This window comes from Carassius auratus, chromosome 12 (genome assembly GCF_003368295.1).
Source record: "Carassius auratus strain Wakin chromosome 12, ASM336829v1, whole genome shotgun sequence".
Lineage (NCBI taxonomy): Eukaryota > Metazoa > Chordata > Actinopteri > Cypriniformes > Cyprinidae > Carassius > Carassius auratus.
The window spans coordinates 14862727-14880822 of NC_039254.1; the positions used below are offsets into that span (position 1 = coordinate 14862727).

General features: G+C 38.9%; 1 protein-coding gene across 1 annotated transcript; it reads left to right on the plus strand.

The window, feature by feature from the left end:
• The first annotated feature begins 6393 nt into the window (after positions 1–6393).
• On the plus strand, positions 6394–17460 carry LOC113111937 (protein FAM13C-like). The gene is made up of 10 exons (XM_026277199.1): positions 6394–6791; positions 12679–12871; positions 13039–13180; positions 13395–13476; positions 14033–14229; positions 14343–14426; positions 14543–14638; positions 15263–15447; positions 16257–16358; positions 16744–17460. The coding sequence occupies exons 1-10, from the start codon at positions 6623–6625 to the stop codon at positions 16865–16867; spliced, it is 1374 nt and encodes a 457-aa protein (XP_026132984.1). The 5' UTR covers positions 6394–6622; the 3' UTR covers positions 16868–17460.
• Positions 17461–18096: the final 636 nt, after the last annotated feature.

Genomic DNA, 18096 nt, shown 5'->3' on the forward strand with positions numbered 1-18096 from the left:
CACCAGTGTGCCCTGTACAGGACATTAATGTGTCTGCAGCTCCAGTGAGCGCTGTACTGGACATTAATGTAAAAACATTCAGTGTCTGTGGCACCAGTGTGCCCTGTACAGGACATTAATGTGTCTGCAGCTCCAGTGAGCGCTGTACTGGACATTAATGTAAAAACATTCAGTGTCTGTATCACCAGTGTGCCATGTACAGAACATTAATGTGTCTGCAGCTCCAGTGAGCGCTGTACTGGACATTAATGTAAAAACATTCAGTGTCTGTAGCACCAGTGTGCCCTGTACAGAACATTAATGTGTCTGCAGCTCCAGTGAGCGCTGTACTGGACATTAATGTAAAAACATTCAGTGTCTGTATCACCAGTGTGACCTGTACAGAACATTAATGTAAAAACATTCAGTGTCTGTAGCACCAGTGTGCCCTGTACAGGACATTAATGTAAAAACATTCATTGTGTGCAGCACCAGTGTGCCCTGTACAGGACATTAATGTATAAACATTCATTGTCTGCAGCACCAGTGTGCCCTTCACAGGACATTAATGTAAAAACATTCAGTGTCTGCAGCACCAGTGTGCCCTGTACAGGACATTAATGTAAAAACATTCAGTGTCTGTGGCACCAGTGTGCCCTGTACAGAACATTAATGTGTCTGCAGCTCCAGTGAGCGCTGTACTGGACATTAATATAAAAACATTCAGTGTCTGTAGCACCAGTGTGCCCTGTACAGAACATTAATGTGTCTGCAGCTCCAGTGAGCGCTGTACTGGACATTAATATAAAAACATTCAGTTTCTGTATCACCAGTGTGCCCTGTACAGAACATTAATGTGTCTGCAGCTCCAGTGAGCGCTGTACTGGACATTAATGTAAAAACATTCAGTGTCTGTAGCACCAGTGTGCCCTGTACAGAACATTAATGTGTCTGCAGCTCCAGTGAGCGCTGTACTGGACATCAATGTAAAAACATTCAGTGTCTGTAGCACCAGTGTGCCCTGTACAGAATATTAATGTGTCTGCAGCTCCAGTGAGCGCTGTACTGGACATTAATGTAAAAACATTCAGTGTCTGTAGCATCAGTGATATATGCAAAAAAAAAAAAAAATTAAAAGCCCAGGTATGATATTTATTGTTTTCACTGGAGGAAAAATAGGAAAATAACAGCTAATAAAATTGGTGTCTTATCTCCACCAGAGGTCACTCAAAGACCAACAAACGCATTAGGATACTATTAGAAAATGTATAGTGTTTACAAAATTGACAAAAATATGTGCTTGTATAAAAATAATTGTTTCTTTTCTATTTGGTTTTCTCAAAAAAGTACATCCATCTCCTTGTTTCAGTTTCCTGTTTAATCTCTCTCCTCATATGTTGCCGGCTCATTAATATTCAACACACGATTACCATACTGTGCAGAAATGCAAATTTAAAAAGTACTAGTATCTATTAAGTTCAGGATATCTCTGGTCTAAAAAGTTACTAGTAACTAAAAAATAAATACTTGTTCTATTTTTTCTTAACAAGAAGAGTATAATTTATCACACTTGTAACTGAATTGCGCTACTACTTTAGAATAGGAATAACTTGAAAATAACTGGCTCAACCTATAATCCAAACTAATATAGAGGCTTTCCTGGTATAGAACTCATATTTGAATATGCTTTCTCACTCAGAATATGTATTTCTAGAGGAATAAAAAAGTTCTGCAAACTTATCATACATTCATATGTATCCAGTATCTTAGTCTCTGTACATTTAATTTCAAGAGACAGTATTTAGACTTGTAGATTTCAAATATATTAACAGATGGTTATATTCACAGAGCAAGGGTTGATTATGTTCAGCACAATACCATGTTGTTTCACTGTTTTTTTTTTTCAATCCAGATTTAGTATCTTCTTTACACCTTTCACCCCTCTGTAATGTACATACATTCAATAATTCAGTCTTAAAATTCGTATTATATTACCTCTGAAAAGTTCATTTCTTATTGTTGTTGTTATTGTTGACTATTTCAGTTCTCAGAGTTTAGTCTCTCGCTTGGCTGGTCGCACGCTCACAAATTTCTTCCTGTTCCACAGTACGTGGTCAGGACAGAGTCCAACAACAGCTACCCTGATTCTGCCAGTAGGCATGGGTCATCATCTCTACACGTGAGTCCTAGTGCACCAGATCTGTCAAAACACATCACACCATATCGAAAGCTCGTCCTCTCTGTCTCTCTCTCAGACACACAGTGTATTTGGGACTGATCAAGACCAGTTTTTGTAGATATTTTTCTGCGCCCGGCAAGTCAAGCTTGGGACATCAAGGCAATCTGTGAGGCTTTCACAAACAACAGCACCAAGTGACCAATCCAATGATACTGAAATCTGTCATCCTTCACTGAGGTAAGACCTTTTCCCAGAGAAAAAATGATTGTTCAGAAGTTTCTCTTTCTTAGCTTAGGTGTCTTAACCCCATGAAGTCTACTGCATATTTGATACATACATTTCTAAGGCTTGCAAATTATCAACATTATCAAAACTGTGCTTAAAAACATGTTGTACACATTCAATTACATGCCTTCTGTTATCTAATTGTTAGTTTATGCCCTTTTCAAGTAAAAAGCCTTTTAGTGTAATTCTAAAAATGGTCACCTTCAGGTTGTATTTTTGTTGTGAACTCTCTAATGTTTTTCTTCTTTTTTTTTTCTATGAAGTGAGTTTAAATATACATTTTATCCATGGGGGAGTCGTGGCCTAGTGGTTAGAGAGTTTGACTCCTAACCCTAGGGATGTCGGTTTGAATCTGGGGTTGGCGTGTGTGTGCGTGCGCGTGCATGTGTGCGTGTGTGTGTGCCTGCACGTGTGTGTGTGTGTACGTACATACTGCTCCGTGTGGGCACTTTGGATGGTTAAATGCAGAGCACAAATTCTGAGTATGGGTCACCATACTTGGCTGAATGTCATGTCACTTTCATGAATACAGTTTTTTTTTCTGAAAAATCATATTATCAAATGTGATACATCATAACATACAACATAAAAATAAGCATTAAAGGTACAATTTGCAATATTTTTGCTGTAAAATATTGCAAAACCACTAGGCTAGTGTTATATATTTTGTCCAGCTGATCTCAAATGTTTTCAACTACTTGTAAATCATGAGAAAATTCCCATTCTAAACAGTGACACGGGACAGTGCAGTCGCCTGTCAATGACGTTAGTAACCCTTTGTTACCACATGACAACAGTGTCGTGGACAAATGCGGAAGTAGCTTCGCGACAAACTTCAACTAGAAAAAAGAGATGCCGATCTCGCTTGTGTTTTACTTGAAAGGTGAGTTGTTTTGATTCGTATCTTTACAGAAAACATATGCTATTATGAAAACATATGCTATATACGATCAACAAGATTAGTATTATGGGGCACCAAACACGGTGCATCGCATCTCTAGACCCGTGTGAGGATGCGTCTGATCCATCGTCTAACCTCGCCTTTGCATTGACTTTGTATGTAATCTATTCGCGCAAATCGTTGAACTTGCGTTAAATCCATGATTTATCTTTCCGTCTGATTGATGGCCGTCAGCGGTTGGGTAGAAGACAACAAATCCCATCATTCCACGCTCTTTCTTACTGTCATCAAACCACGCGATTGTTATTGTTTTGGTAGTGCGCCCTCTGGTGGCAGGTCCTACAACCTGTACCTTTAGATATAGCCTCATTAAGGTAATATTGAAAAACTTATAATTACAAGTGATATTCATTTGTATTTTTTTGTAAGTAGTCTGCTATGCTATTATACAAATCTCAATTAATTTACATTACAAGCTGTCAGAATATCATCTTACTTTCTGTCCATTGAAATATCAGCAACTGCACCAAATTTCAAATTTCTGCTCAGTAATAAAAAGTCTGAATAAAAAGTAAGTATTTTTTTTCTCCTCAAGTTTGAGTATGAGCCCCACATTCATATCATACTATAGTTACATAATCATATCATACTATACTTTCATGTCAGCTTTTACATGGATAATGGAGCTTTCAGTTAGGTCTACATAATAAAAATACACACAAACTGTAAGAATATAGAGCTATTAAAGCACTCCATGCATACATTCAGTACTCATTATTATTTACATGAATTATTCACAATCTTTTGGGATGATGTGCTTTTAAGGTATGTGCAGGTACAGAGCTACAAGCTTGAGGTTTACGCTTCCTTTCTGGTCCTCAAGAGAGAGTCTTAAGATGTGAAGAGAATTCCAAAGAGGATATCTGCGGGATTTTCCCACATCGGCAGGCTGCTCATGATTCCCACTTACACATGCATTAACATCTGTTCAAATTAAACCTGCACAAAAATATTGTGAACATCTTCTGATGTGTTAAACTCTGTCCTGTTGTTTAGTGGGAAATGGAGGCTGTGTGTGAAGAGAGTTTGCACAGATTTTGGGGAGCTGTGTGTGTTGATTGGAGGAACCAATTCTGTGTCACCTCACCCGACATAAGGTAAGATGCAACATACCAATGCAGAAAGAAAGATGAATTCATTATACCGCATTAAGTTACCAGCCTTTTAATACATGTTATATTACATTTCTTAGAACTGGTTCTACCCACTGACCAGGTCTGCTTTCTTCTCTCATCCTGTAGCTTCACATTCTTACTGACAGAGGAAGACAAACCTCAAATGCCTGAGGTAAAGCACTCCACGAGCTCCAGCAAATCATCTAATGTCATAAAGCTATTATTTTAATTTGAATTCAAATGTAACCTTAAAGGGATACTCCTTCCTAAAATGAAAATGTTGTCATTAATCACTTACCCCCGTGTCGTTCCAAACCTGTAAAAGCTCAGTTCCTCTTCAGAACACAAAGTTATTTTGGATGAAAACTTGGCTTGTGACTGTCCCATTGACTGCCAAGTAAATTACACTGTCAAGGTCCAGAAAAGTATGCAAGTCATCGTCAGAATAGTCCATCCAGCTGTCAATGTTTAAATTGACAAAAAGAAATACAAAAATATGTGATTACACTCGTCCATATGACTAATGGGCTGTATTCAATTTCTTCTGATGTCATATGATTAACCTTAGTTCTTTCTGGCACATTGACTGTTGTTCCAGTTCGCAACACAAGTCTGAATTATTCATTTTTAAATTGGAAGGATGCTTCTCGTTGCAATGGTTGGTTACCAGTTCACTGGAGGAGAAGATCAATTAATTAGTGAACAATAACTTAAATATCATGTCACCAGAGTTTTCATATGACCCAGAAAACATAGAATGCACACAAGTACTTTAATGATACTTTTTAGGGTTTTTTTGTCCCTTCTACAGATTACAGTTCTTATTTATTGTGATTGCATGGAAATAAATTATCTACAAATATTCAGTCCCCTTCTTTTGTGTGAGGAAGCCAAATCAAATGTTTAAAAATCTAGTCTGTTTTTGAAGCATTTTTAATGAAAAAAATAATGATAAAAAAATTCTAAGGACACTGAAAAAAAGGCTGCTTGTTGGGCTTTATTAGGATGCTCAGGTAAATCATCAGATTACGTCATTGATGTCCATTTTGATGTCTGATTGCATTCCAGGGATATTGTTCTTTTGATTATGATATCCTTATTGGTCAGTGCGTCATATCAGCATGCTTGATCTTTACATAAGTCCATCTTTCTATAAGTTTGATGAGCGTCATTGGTGCTTGAGGGGGCGTTACCATTTACACACAACCACTCAAAAGAGGGGGATGAGCGTGAAAAGATGGATGGATCGGAGGAAGGGGGGGGGGCAGGAAAGGGGGATGACTCATCCTCTGTGAGAGGAGCGAGTGCATCATTGCCTTAACCCACATAATTTTTTATTTTTAAAAAATAACATTAAAAGGTTCTTGAGGGAACCCAAAATGGATATTTCATGGTATCTCTGAGAAGAATCTTAATGGACACAGTGTTATACATTAGCAGCAAATATGTCCTCAAAAAGCAAAAATAAAAATGCCCTTAAAAATCAATACCTGAGATAAATATAGACAGCACATTTCTGACATCAGTATACGTAGGTATATGGATCCGTAACATCTCGGAGCTGCACGATTATGCGTTGGTCTGTTTTCTATTTTATGAATGGATGCGGGAGGAGTTATGATGTCATACACACACCTCCAGATGTGGGAAAAGCCTTCATAACCGCCAAGCTAAAATCTGAGAATCCCTCCTCCGTGTATCCCACGCATCCCTCTGCATACACTCGCCCCCCTCTCTTTCCAACTACACATGTTCTCATATCAGAGGAACCAGCTTCAGCCAGTCTGCTCAGGGGCTTACTGATGCCAGAAGACCCCCCTTTCTATTCTCTCTCTCTCTCTCGCTTTCTCCTTTTTCGCCACTAAACAAGTTGCATAAATAGTCCATGCTAGATAAAGAACTGCAGCAGAGAGGGACATGATCACAAGCCACGTTCGTGCACATACACACACATTTGGCCACACAAAAAAACACATGTGTGTATCGTGAGCAGGGCTGTTGTAGGCAGAGCAGAGGGGCGTGTGAGACTGCAGTGACATCCTTCTTCTCCACTCGACGCGTGCAGAACGATCTTCCTCTTGCGCTCCGAAAGCTGAAGCCGGCATGTTCTGCTTCTGCCTGCAGGGCTCTTTGCTGAAGCTCCAGGCTCTGGAGGGAGACACCAGCCCTTCTTCAGACCCCTCTCCCGAAGAAAGTCCTCCCAGCCTGGGATTCAAAGATGAAATCCTGATTTCTTCATGCAATGGCATTGGGCAAGAGCACAGTTTACCAGGTAAGAGAGACGGCAGTGCTTTATGGGTATAGCATGTGAGTGCCTGATGGTCAGAATGAATGGTGGGCTGCTGTGTTGCATGAATGAATGATTGTGGTCTGCTGATATGAAAACCCACCGACCGACTAACATGACTGATAGGAGTGCCAGGTTTATTTTTTTATGGGATTTGTGAAGAACCTGGCTCTTGTTTTTTGGGCACATGTGAGTCACTTGCCCGAGCCTCTTCACACTGGCATCTATTAATAAGCAGGCACTGAGATCGCAGGCACCTCTTCACAGCACGACTTTAACACACACATGCATAGTTTGGTGAGATATTTTATGTACTACCTCTTGCGTACGTCATTTCACTGATTTTTCTCTGCTCTAAAAGCTAACAAATGATGCTGGAGCTTTTTTCAGAGCAAACTTTACTCTTCTGAGCAGTTACTTTTAACCAGCTGGTGATTTTTGAGCTCTCGTCCTAGAAGAGTAACTCATATATATATAGTTTTTTTAAGCATGCACTTTCATCTAATGAAGTGATATTTGTACACTACTGTTCAAAAGTGTTTTTGAAAATCTTAGAATAAAGTCACTTATGGTCAACAAGTTTGCATTTATTTAATCAAATATACAGTAAAAACATTTATATTATTATTACAATTTAAACCAATTGTTTTATATTTGAAATTCATTCCTGTGTTGCAAAGCTGAATTTTTAAGCATCATTACTCTGGTCTTCAATGTTACATGATCCTTCAGAAATCATTATGATATGCTGATTTCCTGATCAAGAAAATTTGATTATTATCAGTGTTGAAAATAGTGTTGCTTAATGTTTTTGTTGAAACTTTTTGTTTCTATTGGTGAGTAGAAAGTTTAAAAGAACAGCTGTTTAAATGGAAATATTTTGTAACATTATAAATGTCTTTACTGTCACTTTTGATCACACACACAAAGTACTGACCCCAAACTTTTGAATGGTAGAGTACTTTTGAATGTTTTTTGTCTGCTATTGTTCTTTTTTAAATGTGTGGAATGCTGAGGTTTGCTTGAGTCAAATCTTCTGCATTTTGATTAAGGTGTTCTATCCCAAAAATTTTATTAAAAGATCCCATTGCTCTTTTTACGAGGTTAAAGTATGAAGTTACTGTTCCCTTTCAAAACGGAACTCTATGCTGCATCCTCTGGATGGCGCTAGGGGAATGCTACATTCATAATTCAAGATTTTTATTTGTCACATACACAATTATATAGAGCATATATAACCAGCAGTGAAATGTGAGTCAGGTCTGCTCCACGGACAGTGCAATTATTAAAGAATACAACACAGATTAAAATATACATAATTAGAGCTATGAAGAATGAAATAAAAGTAAAAAATAAAAATATAAGAATAACATATAAGGATGTATACTGTAGAATTAAATATAGAATTCAAAATAATGTGCATGAGAGTAAACTGTAGTCTTAAATATTAAGATACACAGGGATGTACAATGTGCATATGTGCATTATACTGTAGGATACACAGGAATGTACAAGAGGCAAATGTGCAAACAGGTTGACACTGTCAGTATGTCAATGTGAGGTAGAGAATGATGAATATATTACTGATAAAGTTGATATTCACTTTATCAGTAATATATTCATCATTCTCTACCTGTGGAGACATGAAGATGTTAAGAGGCTGGTTTTGAGTTTAGGAGCCTGATGGCCTGGGGGAAGAAACTCCTCCTGAGTCTCTCGGTTTTTGCCATCAGGCTACGGAAGCGCTTACCAGATGGCAGCAAAGTGAAAAGATGGTTACTGGGGTGGATAGAGTCCTCAGTGATTTTAACAGCTCTGCTTTTGCAGCGTTTGAGGTAGAAGTCAGGAAAAAATTGGAAAGCAGACCCGGAGATGTGCTCAGCTAAGCGCACAACTCTCTGCACGGCTTTGCAGTCTTGACTGGAGCTGTTCCCATACCACACTAAGATACACTGAGTCAATACATTTTTTAAAGGCCTCTGAATAGGATGTTTTCAGGATTGCTGGTGAGACCCTGAATTTACACATCTGGTACAGTCTTTGTCTGGCTTTATTAACCTGTGTTTGAATGTGTGTAGTCCAAGTCAGGTCCTCTGAGATGTTTACACCAATGTACTTGAAGCTGCTAACCCTCTCCAAAGGGGTCCCGCTGATCATAAGAGGAGTATAGGGCTGCTGCTGTCTCTTCCTGAAGTCCACAATCAGTTCTTTAGTTTTGCTCACATTCAGAGAGAGACAGTTGTCCTTGCACCATGATGTTAATTTCTCTACCTCATCCAAGTATGCGGTCTCAATATTGTTGTGAATGAGGCCCATCACTACACGACCCAGCTATTTCCTGGCATCGTGTTGAGTTAACACACTGGTCAAATTTCAGTTTAACCTGTTGTATGCACTTTGATATTTCATCTTGGTGTCTGTCTACCAGTGTTGAAAGCCCAGTCACCGAACAAACCACTAAAGTCCCAGACTTTTATAATGACTATGCTGAGGTATTTAACAAAGTGAAGGCCACCCAATTACCACCTCACTGTTCCTGGGATTCTGCTATCGATCTCCTTTTCAATGCCCAGCCACCCAAAAGTAAAGGGTACCTACTAACCCATAACGAAACCCAAGCTATGAAGAGTTGCATCGAAGCCGCTGCAGGTTTCTTCTTTGTTGAGGAAAAGGACAGTGGACTTTGTATCGACTACAGAGGTTTGAATAACGTAACAGTCAAGTTTTGCTACCCATTTCTTCTGGTTTCAGCAGCCCTTGAGCAGCTCCGACAGGCAAAGATTTTTACTAAATTGGATTCAAGAAATGCATACGACCTGATCCAGATTCGTGAAGGGGATGACTGAAAGACAATCTTTATCAGCACTAGGGGCACTATGAGTACCTCGTTATGCTGTATGTGCTAGTCAGTGCTCCAGCTGTGTTCCCTAATCCCTAATCTCCCCTTTGTGGTCGATGTGGATGCCTTATACAGTGGCATTGGAGCTGTACTTTCCTAGAGTCACACGGACAACCTGGTTAATTATATCAATGTTATTTCTTTTCGAGAAAACTCGCACTGGCAGAACGTAATTATGTGGGCAATAAGGAACTATTATCTATGAAGGCTGCCATTGAAGAGTGGAGACACTGGTCAGAGAGGGTAGTCCATCCGTTCCAAGTTATCACAGACCACAAGAACTTGGAGTACATCCAAAGTGCCAAACGTCTGAATCCTTGCCAAACTCGATGGTCCCTGTTTTTTACATGCTTCCAGTTTACAGTTACATACAGACCCAGAAGTAAGAACAGTAAAGCAGATGTTCTGTCAATATGCCATGACTCTCCTGCTATTCCTGGTCTACCTGAAACTATACTGCCACCAACTGCCATCATCGCAACAGTTAATTGGGACATCATGGAGGAAATTAAACGAACCCATCAGCAAGAACCACCACCAAATGACTGCCCCCCAACCAAGCATTACATACCTCAAGCTCTTCCCCACAGAGTCATGCAATGTGTTTATACAACTCTAAGTTCAGGTCATCCAGGGATCTCACGCACAATCAACCTGCTACAAAATTCTTTCTGGTGGCCCTCAATGAGTAGAGTTGTTACCGCTTTTGTGAAGACATGTCAATTTGTGCCCAATCAAAGACCCCCAAATAACTGCCCTCCGGCCTGTTACAATCACTACCTATTCCACCTTGCCCCTGGAGACATCTATCAATTGACTTCCTCACTGATCTACCTCCCTCTGATGGATTCATTACCATTCTGGTGAACATCAACCGGTTCTCTAAATCAAGCCGACTAATATCCCTCAAGTGTCTCCCAACAGTCATGGTAAATGCACACGCTCTTTTTAACCATGTCTTCAGAATCTATGGCCTACTTGCTTTCTGCAAGCAACTTGACAAATGTAAAGCTAACCTCAGGTTACCACTCTCAGTCTATTGGAAAAGTTGACCAACTCAACCAGTAGATTGGAAGATATCTGCAGTGTTATTTTAGCCGGGAACAACATCTGTGGGCAAAATTCCTTCCATGGGCCGAATATGCTCAAAATTCTCTGACACATTCTTCTAAAGGACTAACCCCCTTCCAGGGTGTTCTGGGATATCAGCCTTCTCTGTTCCCATGTTCAGGAGAACCTTTATCTTTCCCAACACTGGAGGACTGGATCAGGCAGAGAGGGTGTGGGACAGTGCTCACATTTGTCTACAAAGGGCTGTCAGGACACCAGGATTCCAGGCCAAACAACGATTCCATCCACACCCTCCCTACCAACCAAGACAATGGGTCTGGCTCTCCATGAGGGACCTCAAGCTATGGCTACCTAGCAGGAAGCTAAGCCCCAGGTATGTTGGCCGTTTCAAGATAATTAGACACATCAGTGAAGTCACTTACCAGCCTGAGCTTCCTGCTTCTTATCGTATCTCTCCTTTTCATGTGTCTCACCTCAAACCCTTCCACCCGGATGTTGACCCCAACTGCGAGCATCAAGAGCCGCTACCACCATTGGAAATCGATGGATCGCCTGCGTATAAGGTTAATATGTTGCTGGACTCTAGGTGAAGAGGGGGTCAGCTCCAATATCTAGTGGATAGGGAGGGCTATGGGCATAATGACATTCTGGATCCATCACTCATAGAGGAATTCCACAGAGCCAAACCTGACTGACCAGCTCCATGACCATGGGGACATCCACGTCGAGTGCCATGAGTCACTCCTAGAGGGGGGGGGGGGGGTCTGTTATATCCCTTTGCTGCCTCATTGGTGACTTCCTGTATGGCAACCAGCAAGCATGCATCTTGTTGTCAGGTGTACTATTACTTTCTAACCAGCCAGATTTATGATTTTATTCTTGTAAACAAAAACAACAAAAATGGATGAAAAGCCTCAGATTTTATCTTAAAAAAAAAAAAAAGATGATCATAAACCTTTTGGGACAGGCCTTTTTATACTTGGGGCCACTATGCACTGAGTTTAAAATACCCTAGCAACCACCTTAGCATAAGTTCCTATATTACAGAAACAAATTCATTAGCAAGGGCCATCTATTCTCACTAGTTTATACAGTTACTGAGCTCATTTTTATGGAACAAACATCTCGGTTAAGTAAATACGTTTCTGATATAAACACCTTTTCAACTGCATAGGAACTTGCTAGCAACAAGTCACAACACCTAGCAACTGCATAGCATCACAGAAACAAACCACTCACTGCATCTTAGCATCCATTTATAAGCACCCTGGCAACCACTCAAACATAGCACATTACCAACCACATATCAGACCCCTAGCAACAGGCCAGAACACCTTTAAAACTATATAACAACTCCTAGCAACTGTCCCTAACACCTAACTAACTCTTTAGCAACACATTAATATTTACTCTGAACATCTTAGAAACCATATATAAACACCCTGGCAACCACTTACATAGCAACTCCATAGCAACAGCCCAGAACACCTTTGAAACTGTACAACAACTCCTAGCAACTGTCCCTAACACTTAACAACTCCGTAGCAACACATTAACATCCACTCACAGCATCTTAGCAACCACATATAAACACCCTGGCAACCACTCCCACATTGCACATTGGCAACCACATAGCAACAAACTAGCAACCATGCACAACACTTCGGAATCAAGCTGCCAGATTTTGCACAGCAAGCACCACTCACTTTTTTTTACAGTGAATTGAACTGTTTAGTTGTATTTAAAATGGATCAGATATTGGATATCAGGCAACTGAGAATATCTTCTGTCTTTTCCAGATGAATTGCTCAGTTCGAATCGTAATCTGAGGTTCAGCAGCTCTCAGACACACTGCTTTTATTCCAGCGTGGGACTCTGATCTCTCTCTGTGTGTGTGTTCAGACTGTAGGCTGGCAGAGAGTGACTGTAGCAGTGATTTCCAGCGGAGCCCGGGGCCCAGTCGACTTATTCAGCACATCACAGACGACAACAGCCCCCTGCCTTCCCCACGCTGCTCCAGCTTCAGTCAGGGCCAACGCTTCAACACAGACCCTGAATCTGCCCCGTCTCCACCCTGCGCACAGCATCTCATAATGTACAACACACACACACACACACACACAAACACATTGCGTTTCCATGTTTTATGGGGACGTTCTGTATATGTAATGATTTTACCACTCCAATTAAAGTAGCCTGGTCTATATGATCCCTGTAGTTGCACTAGTGTGTTTATATGTGTGTCTGTTTTCTTCTATTTAGGGCTCGTGGAGTTGTTAGAATGGAGGTTCCTGGAGACACAAAGGAAGCTACTTCCATCCCACTCCTCAGCAAACACATCCAAACTCTCAAGAGGAAAATACGCAGGTTTGAGGAGCGCTTTGAGCAAGAAATGAACTATAAGGTCAGAATAATGAAAAATCCTGGATATCTATCATGACCAATAACATTTAAAGGGGTCGTTTAGTGCCCTCTGCTGGAGAAGCATCGTACTTTTGCGCTGTGTTATGTCATTTAGATAACCAGGAGAATCATTGGTCATATATGATACTGTACATATGATTCCTGATAAGAAGTTACAGCTCCTGAATTGAGTTTGTGCCTGTTCTCACCTACAGCCTTCACACAATGATAAATCAGCCAATCCAGAGATGTTCAAACTCATGAGTGAACTAGCCAGGTCTCGCAAGCAGCTCAAAGGTAAGACTGCCACTACGAATAATAAAATTTAATTCATGGGCCAATTTATTAATTACAACAATTTTAAAAGATACATTTTTACATGGCTCTCAGGACATTCTTATACATTTTATTGTAAAGTCTTTGAACCCATGTTCAGATTTATTGTTAAAAAAAGAGTCAAACATAAATACATAATTAGTAGATTCAAATTTTGTTGTCAGTCTTAGATGTTTTTTAATAATAATTATAATGTAAGTAATGGTAAATGTTATTTAGAAAAATATAAAATAAAATAGAAAACTAATTAAAAAAAATGTTGAATATATATATATATATATATATATATATATATATATATATATATATATATATATATATAAATGAATATATTTTAATATAAAATGTGTGTGTGTGTGTGTGTGTATATATATATATATATATAATATTTTAAATATTGTTGTCAATATTAGTTAAAATATAAATAATAGTTACATATGATCTTATATACATATATATATATATTCATGTGCAGACAGTTAATGTTTGTAATGAACTTGTTCACTCGTTTCCGCAGATTTGAAGCTCAGACAGTCATTTGAGGGATCCCCGACACATGAGAACAATCAGTCCACAGATAGTTGCAGGTACACCATCGGCCAGCAGGTGACGCCAGAGCAGCAGCACAAGCCCTCTCTGGAGGAGACAGTGGGCGCACTCCTGAAACGACTACGGGAGAAACGCCAGGCCCTCGGCCTCCCAGACAACATGAAGGTGAAGCCATCTGCGGATGCATTCTGTTCGGGTGGGTGGATGGGGATTTGATTGTGTGCTTGTGCGGCCAGGGTTTGCGGTGATTACCTCAACATGCGCTCTTCTGTCCACAGGAGATGACCCAAAGACAGATGGCCCTAGAGAAGATCACTCTGCAAAAATGTCTACTGTATTTTGAGAGCTTACATGGCCGCCCTGTAAGAGATTTTTCTCATTTAAGTACAGAAATGTTCTAGTTAATTAGATACGGATTAGGATTATAGCATTAATATTTGAACAAAATGTTTATTTTAATGTGATATTGTCTCCGTAGGGCACCAAACAAGAGAAAAACCTGGTAAAACCTCTCTATGATAGATACCAGATGGTGAAACATCTCCTGTGTGCGACTCCCACTATTACAACTATAGTAAGTGTTATTATATACTGCAAATAATAATAATAATAATAATAAAAAAAATTGTTCACCAAGGTGAACTTTCACTTAAAATGTATTTTTCCTTTGATGACGTTAATCATTACTCCATTTTTCAGCATCACTTGATCTTTCATAAATCATTCTAATATGCTGATTTGCTGCACAAGAAACATTTATTATTATCATTAATGTTGAAAACAGTTGCTGCTTAGCTTTATATACATTACTAGATCCATTGCTATTTGGTTCAGATAAAAAAAAGGCAAGGATGCATTAAAGCAATCATAAGTAACAGTAAATACTTTTATAATGTTCCATTTAAGTAAAAATGCTCTTTATTGAACTATTCATTGAAGAATCCTGAAAAATGTATTATGATTTCCATAAAAAAAATGTAAGCAGCAACATTGTTTATAATACAAACCATTATTAATACTTGAGGATCGATAATAATGAATAACAATTAAGCACCAGATCAGGAAATTCAAATGATTTCTGAAGGATCATGTGACACTGAAGACTGATATAATGGCAAACAAACAAAATACAAATTCTCTTGTTTTTAAACTACAATTTAGAGTAAGATTGTGTATGCTTGTTTTGAATGTTTCACAGGAAGAAGAAGAAGGCTCAGATGACGACTCTGTCCGGTACACCCCCCCACCCGTGTGCCTCACTGATAAGAGCGGCTGTGGGGGGGAGGAGGGAGACAGTGACCCGGCCTTTGTGTCTCCACTGGATGAGATCAAGACAGTGAGACATTCAGCCATAACCATGTCCAACCTCCACGAGGCCTCCAGGTATACAAGCCTTAGTCACTGAGGGACATCACATGTAATTAAATGAAAGTGGTAACATTTAGGGACCTATCCTCACTATTATCTAGTTGCTTATTGGCTCTTTATTAGTACTTATAAAGCACTTTTAAGGTGCCCCTTTTACACGTTACATGTACTTACTATTACAATAACAATAAATTATGCATTATTACATGCAAGTAACCCTGAACCAAATCCTAATTCTAACCCTACCCATATAGCTAGTACAAGTAGTTAATATTACGCAGTACTTATATGTAACAAGGATACCTTAAAATAAAGTGTAACCTTAATGCCTTACTCTGCGTGAGTTTATTTTAGATCCCTTAAAGTGATAGTTCTCCCAAAAATGAAAATCCTGTCATTAATTACTCACCCTCATGTCCTTCCAAACCCCTAAAACCTTCACTGTTCATTTTTGGAACACAATTTAAGATATTTTTATCCCTTTCAGTGTCTTTCTCTCACAAAAATCTCCTTACAGTGTCTCATCATCAGTTATATCATCGTTAGAATGTAAATTGGGTAGACAAAAATATGTCAGTATAAGAATTTCCTGCAAATTTACATAGTTTAAAACAATATGTTAAACTTTAAACGGTGGCTAACAGTATAAAATTGTAAAATTCTTTAGGAAAATCACAGAATTGCCAACCCTCTGGACAATATTCTGCAATATACTGTATATTCTGTTGTGTTGACTGAAAACCTTGGGTGACGTGGGTATGTAAATGTTCTGTAATGATAAATTGTATGGTAAAATATTCCCTTACAAACTGCTTGAATTGCAGGTCTGAGTTGCTGGAATGTTTGCATGAGACTCGAGCCGAAAAGAAGAGACGACGTAGAGCCATCAGAGAGTTTGAAGAGCAGTTCCTCAGACAGATGGGAAGGTAAACACTGATACGTTACTGTGGCATTAACACATTTTAATGGTATTTAGTTACTTTTGTCTTTTTGAACATGGACAGGAAGGAAAAAGGTAAATAAAGATTACAATAGTTCCAGCCTAGTTAGCATAATGCACATCTATGATACACAAAATAATACCACCAGGAAGAAAAAACGAAACAAAACAATGTTTCTGTACACAATATATGGATTTTGTTTTTTAAATAAAATACATTTCCATTTATTCTGCTATCCACTGATGTACAAAACTGCTTCAGTAAGGCAACTCAAGGGTTAAATGGTAGTGTAATCTCACAGAGTCATCTGTTTCATGCGGTATCTGTTTTTCTTTATTTACTTCTCTCCCTCTCCATCAACATAATGAAGAACCGCACAAAAAGATGACCGAATCCCCGTGGCCGAGGAGTACCAGGAGTACAAAAGTCTCAAAGCCAAATTACGCTTACTGGAAGTGTTGCTCAGCAAACGGGAAACCACACAGACTATCTGAGTTAAAGAGATTCTTTCTGCCTTTCAGTGTTGAACCCAATGTTTGGACCAAATGGAGATTTACTTTTGACATAATTGTGCCATAATGATGCTAAAATGCACTTTAATATGTTTTCTGACCACATTAGAAGTCCTAGACTCAGTGGGTTGGGCCGAACCGATCAAGGCCTTTCAGTGACTACTAGAACAAACACAAACGTGTGCGATCTCTGTGCTGTGTACAGAGCGAGACGGATCGATACAAACCTCATTCAGATTTCAAAGGGCAAAAGAGAATAGAGTATTCATCTATGTTTATGGAACATGGCACTTTATTTTTGGAGAAGATTTTTATTTTTATTTTTAACCAAAGTCGAATCGTATGCAATTGTAATGTTTTCTTGCTCTTGTCTGAAGCTAGTTTATGATTCTAATTAGGACCGTAGTGACATTGTGCACACTAATGAGGATCCATGATTCTCTGGGGCTAGACAAAATCTCTAGACTGTCAAATAATGCAACGCTCTAGATAGAAAACAACTCAGAGCACTTAAAATAATGGTTTTATGCAAATTTCAATGAGTTCCTTAACATAAAAAAACAGCAGAAACAAAACATAATTGTATGCATTGTATGAGCCAACAAAACGTAATTGTTTATTTCTCATATATTTGTCTCTCGCATTAAAAAGGGAGCACAAAATGAGACATACTACCCAGAATTGAAAAGATTCTCCCAGAGGAGCTAAGGATTGTATTTCTAAAGATCCATTTTTCTCAAAAACGTGTTACAGTATGGTACGTGGTCATCACAGAGCACAGTTTTCCTCCTATACATCAAGAGCAAATGATATATTGGTTAAAATGAACACTGTCCAATCACATCATACATTAAAAACAATACTGAAGCCCGAAGCGGAGATATGATCATGAGAAGCGGATGAGCGCTTTAAGTGCAATTCTGCTCAAGTAGCTACTCTCTGGAAACGAAACAATCAATATCTTTGCTTTCCGACGGCTCTACTGCAATGAACTATTACAATCTTTGTGTAGTGTCTCTGCATGCCAACCAGCTAAACTGTTGAATTGTGCTACAATCAGGTGTGGTTATTCTGTCATGTTAATGTCGTCCCAGAATTTATTTGCTGTACACATCCACAATGACAAATGTAGCTTTTGAATGCTAGCTATAGTCCACGTAACTTCATTGGTTTATACAATATATATATATATATATATATATATATATATA